Source organism: Acomys minous, assembly GCF_964271855.1.
Source record: "Acomys minous genome assembly, chromosome: 19".
Taxonomy (NCBI): domain Eukaryota; kingdom Metazoa; phylum Chordata; class Mammalia; order Rodentia; family Muridae; genus Acomys; species Acomys minous.
Genome location: NC_140499.1, coordinates 56,250,966 through 56,260,953, shown reverse-complemented (window position 1 = coordinate 56,260,953; position 9,988 = coordinate 56,250,966). Strand labels below are relative to the sequence as shown.

The 9,988-nt window shown below is 48.4% G+C and overlaps 1 protein-coding gene and 1 long non-coding RNA gene across 2 annotated transcripts; one reads left to right on the top strand and one right to left on the bottom strand.

Annotated features, from left to right (window-relative positions):
- Window positions 1-639: 639 nt before the first annotated feature.
- On the bottom strand, window positions 640-9,266 carry SFRP2 (secreted frizzled related protein 2). Its single transcript, XM_084769858.1, has 3 exons — window positions 8,222-9,266; window positions 5,800-5,880; window positions 640-1,864 (listed from the first exon to the last, which is right to left on the bottom strand). The coding sequence occupies exons 1-3, from the start codon at window positions 8,721-8,723 to the stop codon at window positions 1,560-1,562; spliced, it is 888 nt and encodes a 295-aa protein (XP_084625984.1). The 5' UTR covers window positions 8,724-9,266; the 3' UTR covers window positions 640-1,559.
- LOC311590676 lies at window positions 5,889-7,563 on the top strand. The gene is made up of 2 exons (XR_014776957.1): window positions 5,889-6,140; window positions 6,538-7,563. It is a non-coding gene; the product is annotated as an uncharacterized lncRNA (long non-coding RNA).
- Window positions 9,267-9,988: the final 722 nt, after the last annotated feature.

Below are 9,988 nucleotides of genomic sequence, written 5' to 3'. Positions count from 1 at the left end.
CTTTGTCCTGACTCCCAGGGGATGGTCTCCAAATCACAGCTTTCTGTACCTCAGGGTCAGAGCTTAAATACTGAAGAGATTGAGCCAGGTGGTGGCACACGCCTTTAATCCCAGCACTTGGGAGGCAAAGGCAGGTGGATCGCTGTGAGTTTGAGGCTAGGTTGGTCTACAGAGTGAGTTCAGGACAGCCAAGACTACACAGAGAGACCTTGTCTCAAAAAACCAAAAAAAAAAAAAAAAAAAAAAAAAAAAAAAAAAAAAAGAAAAGAAAAAGAAAAAGACCCTGAAGAGATTGCCACCCTCACAATGGCTGCTCTTTCCCCCTGTAAGACTCTCCAGCAACTGAACAGCTGGGCTTTCTGCGACCTTTCAGCTCAGAGTCCCCCTCCACTTTCCCGGAAAGAGCCTTCAAGTCTCTGCTGTCTGCAGCGAAATCTGGCTGAAATGCGAGATACATGCTAACTTACGGGGAGACAATCCCTAAAACACTGCAGCAGCTGATAACTTCAACCTGCTGGAGGAAGGACTGGGCCTCCTGAGAAGAAAAGGACAGAGGTCCCTCACAGGTTTTTTGTTTGTTTGTTTTTTGTTTTTTGTGGTCAAAGGAGACGTGAGAGAAAGAAGAGGCACAACAGGATGTAAGGTTTATATACAAAGAATATAACGTTTATCTGAAATATTTACAGTGTTGGTTAAAGCAATATTTTTACAACTTTTCCAGGTCAGCTACTACGTATATTACAGGTAAGCTACAAATGATTCAATTTGCAAAAATGGAAAAGTGGAGTAAAAAAAAAATGTTTTAAACGAAGCTTAAAATACTCAAGTCAATTTATACTCTGTGTTCACTTTGCCCTTTATTTGAAGGCATCATGCAATGAGCAACGGTTGCTGTGCTCTCCAAAATGGCAGTCTTGCAGCTGGGATGGGATGCGTCTAACAGTCCAGGTGAGTGAAGGTGTAAAACGAGCAATGAAATGTTTTAAGACTTAGACTCGGAGTCTCAGGCTGCACTTAAGGAAGACGTTGAGATAACAGCCAGCTTTATCTCAACCAAGTCTGGGACCCACAAGTTTAGACCACAGAGAAAAATTTAAAAAAGAAAAAAAAGAAAAGAAAAAAGAAAAAAAAAAAAAGAAACAATCTGCCTGGCATGGCAACTTTAGTGCACGGTATAAACCAACAGACTGACCAAAGAGGGAACATGCCCTCAGTCACATGACTACCTATTCAAAACTAACCTTAAAATGAGCTGTTTTAGAACTTCATAAAAAATAGCCATGGTTTTATTAGTTTGAATATTTCTACAAGATCTGGATGGACTTTCGCTTTATGTGAAAACAGCCATCCATTCCAGAAGCCTCCTAGGGCCTTTAAAATTCAAGAAATGTTAGGGGTACATACATGCAAGAGGCAAGGCAGGCCGCTCCAAGCTGGGTCTGGAGCTTTGGGGGGGAGGGGAAGCGGCTGTGCTTGGGAAACCGGAAGTGAGGTCGCAGAGCGGAAGTGGTCCACAGAGGCCACGGCCTGACCCTGTCAGAAGCCACTTCTCTAGGAAACTAGCATTGCAGCTTGCGGATGCTGCGGGAGATGCGTTTGAACTCTCGCTGGCCTTTCTGCCACCGCTTCACGGAGGTGATCACCAGCTCCCCGCCCTGTTTCTGTCCCATGACCAGATAGGGTGCGTTGATGTCATTCATCTCGTCACAGGTGCACTGCAGGCTGTCTTTGAGCCACAGCACCGATTTCTTCAGATCCCTCTCGGACACACCGTTCAGCTTGTAAATGGTCTTGCTCTTGGTCTCCAGGATGATTTTGGTGTCCCTGTTGATGTAGGTTATCTCTTTCACTTTGATTTTCAGTGCTGTGAAGGCAAAGAGGGGTGGGAGCAAGAACCCGGAACAGGCGTTACGATGAGGGAGACCCCGTAGTTTGTAAGCTTTGCTGCCTGTTCTGCACTTGGTCTATGGCGGAGTGGCGGAGAGGGAGGGGACCTTCCTTTAACCAAACAGACTGTCTGTCAGGGCTGTGGGTAGGGGCTTTGGCCCTGGGGGCTGCAGGTGGCTCCATTTCTAAATCCCCAAAGCATTGGCAGGGCATTTTGTTTTCAATAAGCCACCCCACCCCCACCCCCATCACCTTCTTGGAGGACTCAGTTAACCCTTCCCATACCGCGCCCTCCATTGGTAAGTCGCCCTGCGTGTGGTTCCCACTACTCTGAGCAAAGGACTCTCCTATTGGAGGCGACTCCAGCCGAGAAGAAATGCCTAACTTCTTAGGTGAAACACGAGCCTTCCTGGCTGCAAACATTACACTCGGTTTACTATGTCAGAGAGGTTTCTACACAAACCTGCGAGGAAAACGGTATCACAGTTACTGTTTTCTGAAGAATAGATTACAGGGAAAGGGGAATAGGCCTTGCAGCTGCTTTTGATTTGGTAAAGTAACAAGGAGGAGGGAGGAAAAAAAAAACCCACGCAAGTCTCTTTTTTAAGAGCACAACGTGTTTAGCCATAAAAGTGTTTTTCTGAAGACTTCATCCTCGTTTGCTCTCATTTGCCTGGCCAAGGCCAAGGCATTTACAGATCATGTATGTACTGTGTCCAGAATCTGTATGTAGAGTCATTAGAACGCAAAAGACCGAAAAGTAAGTTGTTTGCTATAAAAGACACGTTTTATAGCCATGAATACTATACATTAGGCAACATGCACACACACACACTGTGCTTAAATTTCAAGACTCCACACACGAAGGAAAAGGATAGAATTTTCAGGTTAGAAAGGGTCATCCCATTAAAGGCTCATTAGGACACAAAGATGCAAATTGAGAGAAGTGTTGGTGACTTGTGCCAGGCCACCCAGGTAGCTCTTGTCCCGTCTTAGTGCCCGAGCCCTGTTCTACACTACCACCGTGTTCTCTTGAGGGGACGTCACATTCCTGTCTGCTCGGAGCCTTAAGTTGCTCAACTCCAGTGTGACCTAAGACCCGTGGTGCCACCGACAGCTGCAACAGATGACATGCATGTATGACTTGCCAACTTTGATGGGGTTTAATGCATTGTTTAAATTAGTAATAGCGCAGAGTTTTGTGTGTGTGTGTGTGTCTTTGAAGTTTTATTTTCCTTTTAAAAACATTTCGGACAGGGAACTCAACTGAGCTTGGCTTTCCAGCCAAAATGGAAGAGATGGATACCTAACCAGGTAAAGCATGGGTGCCGTGACCTGGTGAGTGACCATCTGAACCACAGCACCGACTCCTCAGAGTTTACGGACTGCACCGTGTTGAAATGTCACGTGTTCTTGTGCTTCTGATAGGGGCTGAGGGGCCGCCATAGGTAGAGGTGAATTGAACTCACTATGCACTAGTGAAGAGTTTTGTCTCTGACTCACACAGACAGGGCCAGTGCCAGGCTCCACTTGGTCAACGAGACAGTCCTGAGCTTTAGACACTGGAGAAGAACCATCACTTTGAGCTAGGAGGGATGTTAATTGTGTTTGCTCTTTAGTGCTAAAGGACATGCCATGGGGGAAGTGCTGGGGATTCGCTTTAGGCCTTAAGCTGAGACAAAACACACAGAATCAAGGATCCCAAATAACCTTCTTGCTCTAGAAGGTGTGACTGGGGATTCAGGGTGTGGGGGGAGGCACAAGTGATGGTCCAGCACTCAGTGGCATGCTGTGTATGGGGGTTGGGGTGAGGGCAGTAGGAGGCTCCAATCCCGGGCCTGTGGCATGTACAACCTGTACTGTGGAGGTAAGGAGAGGCTTTGCATTTGTTTGGAGTGTGTAGTTGGGGTAGGGATTGCTGCTCCTGCCCAGGGGAAATGCACAGTAAAGAAGCTCCATCGCTCAGCCTGTTCCATCTACCACTCCCCAAAGAGCAGATGCAAAAAGGAATACCCTCTCGTTGTCTCTATCTGGGTCAGAGGAGTAGGGCAGCAGAGAGCAAAGTCTCTGACGGCTGCGCTGGCCAGACACACTGGCACCGCTTCTTTGGCTCAGACCTTTATATGGCGCTTTTGAGAAAGTATGCCTTGCAGTAGGTAAAGCTACAAAAGCAAGCAAGCGTTGTGTGTGGGTTTCCTGACAGTATCTGCTTTTGAGTCCCGTGGAAGTCAGGAGAGAAAGCTCAATGGGTAGCGCAGACAGCATGGGCTGCTGGGGAGAGCAGTTTACAGAGTTGTAAATGTTACTAAATTAGCTATCTGACACAGGAGCAAAGGGCTGTGATTTGGTAAGAGTCCCAAGACTGAGGACTATCCACTGTTAGCGCGCCTGGCTCCAGAGACAGCTTGAGGTCTGTATGTTTGAAGACAGACATAGGAAACCTTATGGGTCCCCCCATGAGGCTTCTCCTGCTTGGCAGGGTTACTTAGTTAGGACTTTGAACTTTTATTCTGCCTTTCTCCTTCCTCAACAGCGTCAAGTATTTCCTTGTGTCAGGGCTACAGTTCAGGCACCAGGCAAGGTTCAACTCAGGACACTTCCTGGAAGGATCTGAAGCCAATGAGGAGCAGGACCAGGGCTCTTCTCGCTGTTAGAGACTGGACTCAGCCTGAGAGTTAAGGTGGCAAGGTGTGTGTGTGTGTGTGTGTGTGTGTGTGTGTGTGTGTGTGTGTGTGTGTGTACCAGGGTCCTCAGCCTTAAGGATCTGCTGAGTGTGCAGACATGGATCTGTTAGACTCCATGCTGTTTGGTAGACCTGTACTCACCAGGAATGTCCAACTTTTGACTGCCTGTGTAATGCCCTTAAGGGATTCCAGCCCCTCAGACACAAACAAAGGTGCCTATCCTTGGAGCAGGAGTAAAGCAGCAGTCAGACTGCCTGAGGCTACGACCTGGGCAAAGTCCCGGCTAAGCCTTTCTGATTTTGGCTTTGCCCCTTGTCTAGCTCTTCTCCTCCCTTCACCCAGAGGCTTTTAGACAGCAGGTAGGTGCAAGTAGTGTTCTTTGCAGATAAAGTCTCTGTCCTTCCTCCTATAATCTCCTAAGGGCAGTGACTTACTGCTTATGCTCTTTGAATATTACCTGTGTTGTATTACTGCACTGCATCACGACCTTTTGTTTTGTTTTGTTTTTGTTTTTTTTTTCGAGACAGGGTTTCTCTGTGTAGCCTTGGCTGTCCTGGAATCACTTCGTAGACCAGGCTGGCCTCGAACTCACAGAGATCCGCTTGCCTCTGCCTCCCCAATTATAGGTGAATGCCTGATCCATCATGACCTCTTTCACCTCATCTAACTTGGAAGACTTTTAAACTATTAACTTTTTAAACTTTTTTTTTTTAACTATTTGTAAAGCCGTGACAAATGTGTCACGATGGGCTACAAATAGAGTGAAAATGTGTTTATTTGCTGCAAGTGGAAATGCTTATTTTGGGCCACTTTAAGAGCTTGACTATGTTTTGCTGAGGGTAATATGTACTTTCCAGGTCTTGGCATACAAGTCAAGCAATATAAAAAGGATACACACACACACACACACACACACACACACACACACACACACACACACAAACACAGAGCCAGAGATAGATTAGAAGTTAGCTATTGAGCACGGGTGATTTGGGAAATTCTCATTCGATTATTGTTTAAGGAGAAACAGTGAATGTCTCCCAGTGTAACTGAGTTTGAGACAGTTACATATGAAGAGAACTGAGCCAATTAGGTGACATCTAGGGAACAGGAGATGTGTCTTACCCAGCCTCACTTGGTGACTTCTTGTGCTTTACATTTTTTTAAGTCTTCCTGGTAAATAAAACTGGGATGGATGTGAAATCTGTTGCTGGTGGCAGTTACTTACCAAAATCATTTTTACAAAGAGTTTCCATGATGTCATTGTCATCCTCATTTTTAGTTTTGCAGGCTTCACACACCTTGGGAGCTGGAAATGTGAAAAGATCTTTAGTGGAGTTTGCTTAAAGGGGAACAGCAGGTGGCGTCTGTAAACAACTCCAAAGGGCTCAGCCAGGCCAGATCAGCCTTTGTCCTGTGTGACCCCTGCTTCTGCCTCCTCTATAAAAGCAGGACCCCCACATTCCCAAGTGCTGCGCCTTCCATCTCTGGCTGCTGCTGTGTGAGATGAGAGCAGCCCCATGCCCTGCACGGACGACCCTCAAATAAAGAGGGAGCCGTGGCCAGTGGGTAAGTGTGTCTTTCAGTTCATCCTCCCACAGCTCTCCAATGGGTTCAGTCCTTCCCAAGTCTCCAAGGGGAAAAGGCCAAAAGATCCAAACCCTGGAGGGACTTGGGAAAATGTGTAACCATAAAATACAGCGGAAAGACCGTTCTCATCTGTAGGACGTCACAGGGGAAGCCCCTTCTGCTGCTCAGGAGGGCTCTAAGTGTGTAGGGGTCCTTCATAGATGTTTTCTTACTGGGCTGGGAAGGATGGGCAGTGTTGTGCTGCGAGGAACCCGTTTGCATCTTAGAAGCACATCTCAGTAATCCCAACAGCCAGCTTTAACTGGCTCTCTTTCACCTCATGCTTCCTGCCAAGTTTGTGTTTTGACTTATGATTTACTTTATTATTTCCCTTCAGCTCTCTGGGACAGGTGCGTGTTGCCTATCTTTTCCTGTGCAAGCACAAAAACCTGGAAGACAAGGTAGTGCCAATGAAGGGGAACTTGCTGCGAGGTTTGTCTGAACAGACCCAGGGATTTTTTTGTGAGCTTGCACAGCTATCAGTCTGCCTAAGGCTGTTGAAGAAGAACATACTTGCATGAAGAAAACATTGTCTTTCTCTAATTTATAAATATGCCCACTGGTGTCTTTAAAATTCAAGGGCAATTGTATAGGTTTTCACTAGTATGAAACTGAGTTTTCACAGAAAAAAAAACAACAAACCCTTGTGACTCATAATAGAAAACATATCTGATTTTTGAAAATATCAAAGAGCAAAATTTACAGGCATATAGACATATTTTGAAGAAGGAAAGCGAAATTTGGAAGAATACCCAGTATATGTTTTGGGGTTGATAATAGGAAGAAAAACAAAAGCAACCCCTACAAACAAAACAAAACAAAAAACAAAACAACAACAACAACAACAAACAAAAACAACTGACCTCAGCTCTCCCAACCAGAGAGAAACACTTCCAATGAGGGGGAAGAGGGAAGGAAAGCTCTGAATGTATAGGAAAAGCTACCAACCTGTGTTGCTTACTCTATGGTATATGTCCGACAAATGTTTGAAAAATGCCAAACATTTGCAATAAATTAGAAACCTAACCAATAAGATGATTGCAGGCTCATGGTGCCTGCCAGGAAAGATTGCTAAACAACTTTGTATTTTCTTTAACTAATGATGTCTGCAGGAAAACAATTAGAGATTGAAAGGGAGATGCTGCTCGAGCCTGAGAGGGATTAGGAAGCCCCCTTTCTATCTCAGGGGGCCTAAATCAGCTCAGACACATTGTATACTTTTTCCTTTTCAGGAGAAATCTCAAGAGCCCATGCGGTTTTCATTGCTTTGATGGGTTTTTGCCTATGCGCTTCCCTCTGTTTTCTTAAAAAACAACAACAAACAAAAACAAAAACAAACAAACAAACAAACAAAAAAACAAAACTGGAGGGAACTCTTTTGCATGATTTTCTTTTCCAGCTAATTAAAACCACCCCTAAGATAAAAACTGTTGTGGCAGGAAGATGATTCTCGGAGATTCCCTTCAACCCCTCTCCTTCAAACACCTGGGCTGTTAAAAACGGAGACTCAAGATTCCACTCGCTCCCAGGCAGTCTTCGTTTTCTCTCCAAAACCTGCTTTGGCAAAGGACAAAAAGTAGCTCGAAAGGTGACCAACGTGTATCGTGTGGTTTTGTCCAGTGGGACAAGAACGTGTAGAGAGAGGCTGAGCAGAAATAGCCTCTGGCCTGGATGCTCATCACTAGGACCCGACCATGCTAAACACTTTCAGAAGCCACAGAGCAAGCAAGCATCTCAAATAGGAATTGGCCACTTTTGTCTGGCTCTCTTAACTCCCTAAGGGGAGCTATCATAACCAGGGAGGAATCTTGGCGCAGGGGTGGGTATCTCAAATTTGATACACGGTATGGCAACAGACTAGGGAAGAGGGGGCGTCTGCCACATCCAAGGCTGGAATGAACTACTAGCCTGGACCAACTAGGATGTGGAGGGGAGGCTGCGGGGTGTCTCCCTCACCCTTCGCCGCCGCCCCCAGTCCTAGCACTTCAGGCTTGTGGGGAGTGGGTGGGACGAAGGCTTACCTTCCTCTGTGGCGGGCAGGAGGTGGTCGCTACTAGCGAGGGGGATGCAGAGGTCGTTGTCCTGTGGGAAACGGTCGCACTCCAGCATGTCGGGCCAGGGGAAGCCGAAGGCGGACATGACCGGGGCGCAGCGGTCCTTCACCTGCACGCAGAGTGAGTGGCACGGCTGGATGGTCTCGTCTAAGTCGTCGAGACAGACAGGGGCGAAGAGCGAGCACAGGAACTTCTTGGTGTCCGGGTGGCACTGCTTCATGACCAGCGGAATCCAGGCGCCCGCCTGTTCCAGCACCTCCTTCATGGTCTCGTGGCCGAGCAGGTTGGGCAGCCGCATGTTCTGGTACTCGATGCCGTGGCACAGCTGCAGGTTGGCCGGGATGGGCTTGCAGTTGCTGCGCTTGTAGGAGAAGTCGGGCTGGCCGAAGAGGAAGAGCCCACGCGCCGAACCCAGGCAGCAGTGCGAGGCAAGGACTAGCAGCAGCAGCGAGGCAGGGCCCCGCGGCATCGTGGATTAGCGACCCCCGGGGGGCGGAGGGAGCGGAGCTGGGGGAAGCGCGAGGCGGCTGGAGCCGGAGCTCGTCCGGGACCCGCACGCTCTGCTCCTAGACTCGGGAAAGCCTGGGGCACGAGCGCGCAAAGCCGGGCGCGGGGAAGTTGGCGCGGGCAAGGCACTGCAAGCCCGCGCTCAGCTCCGGGGGGCTCCGACCCGGGGGAGCAGAGTGAGCTGAGGCTGGGGCCCAGCCAGAGTTTTCTTGGCCTTTTTTATGCAAATCTGGAGGTGAAGGGGGGGAGTAAGGGAGGAGCCAACCCAGAGTAATCTGAGGAGGCAAGTCACTACTTTCTGGGCTGGTTTTGCGTTGAGAATGCCCCTCACGCTCTTGCTTGTTGGAGATTTTCGCTGCGCCCCCACCCCGATGTTGCAGCCGTTGCGCGCGCGCTCTAGCCTTGCAAACCGACTGGCGAGGCCACTGTGTCTCACTGCGCGCGAGCGGAGAGCGAGGCTGAGGCAGCGAAAGTTGAGAAGGCTCGTGGAGCCGGGCTAGCAGCCTTGCGGCTTGGGCTGGGCTGGAACGCGTTTCACGCCCCGCGTGGCCTGCGTCCGTATTGATGTGCTGCCGCCTTTACGTCTCAGCACTGCGTCCCCGAGCAACCATGACCCAGCAAGTGCTAGGCTCTTTGTGCCCCCGGGCCTCCAGCCCAGGACAGCATGCTCAAGGAACTCCGTTTTCTCCAGCCGAAGTTGAGCAGGCTGGCTCGCACACCGTGTTTCCATTGCTTTTCGACGCGTTCTGAATTATAAAACGGAAAAGCAGTGATGCATTGGGTTACTATTTTGCCTGGGTTGTCTGTAGGATTTTGTCATTGTAGAAGACTTGTCAGACTTACAGGAATTTGCCCTCTATTTCTCTTTTTTTGGAGGAGAGACTTTGAATTTGAAGAGAGGTCCATACTGGAAGGCAGCACGGCCTGTACTACATAAGGGTTCAGGATTGCCTCAGGATAGGCCACCAAAGCAATAAATGGGGCTTATGTATGCTAAGGTCAGAAGGCTGACAGGTTGGGAAGGGACAGGCAGAGTCATGTCCTCAGTACATCCTATAACAACCAGGGACACCATCCTGGTCACTGTGGATATGAGAAGTGAACCCACACGCTCTGCTCTGTAGGATTGGGGAGCCTATGAAGGACTGCAAACAAGAAGTGGACTGAGGCTACTATGAACAACAGTAAGGTGCCAGGCCACAAGTAGGGGAGTACGGAGAGACAGAG

What these genes read in the sequence shown, in the direction of transcription:
- SFRP2 (XM_084769858.1), bottom strand. Translation starts at nt 8,723, where the DNA reads ATGCCGCGGGGCCCTGCCTCGCTGCTGCTGCTAGTCCTTGCCTCGCAC. An exon ending in CCTGCCCGCCACAGAGGAAG is followed by an intron (nt 5,881 to 8,221) that starts GTAAGCCTTCGT and finishes TCACATTTCCAG; the next exon opens with CTCCCAAGGTGTGTGAAGCC. An exon ending in TCTTTGTAAAAATGATTTTG is followed by an intron (nt 1,865 to 5,799) that starts GTAAGTAACTGC and finishes TTGCCTTCACAG; the next exon opens with CACTGAAAATCAAAGTGAAA.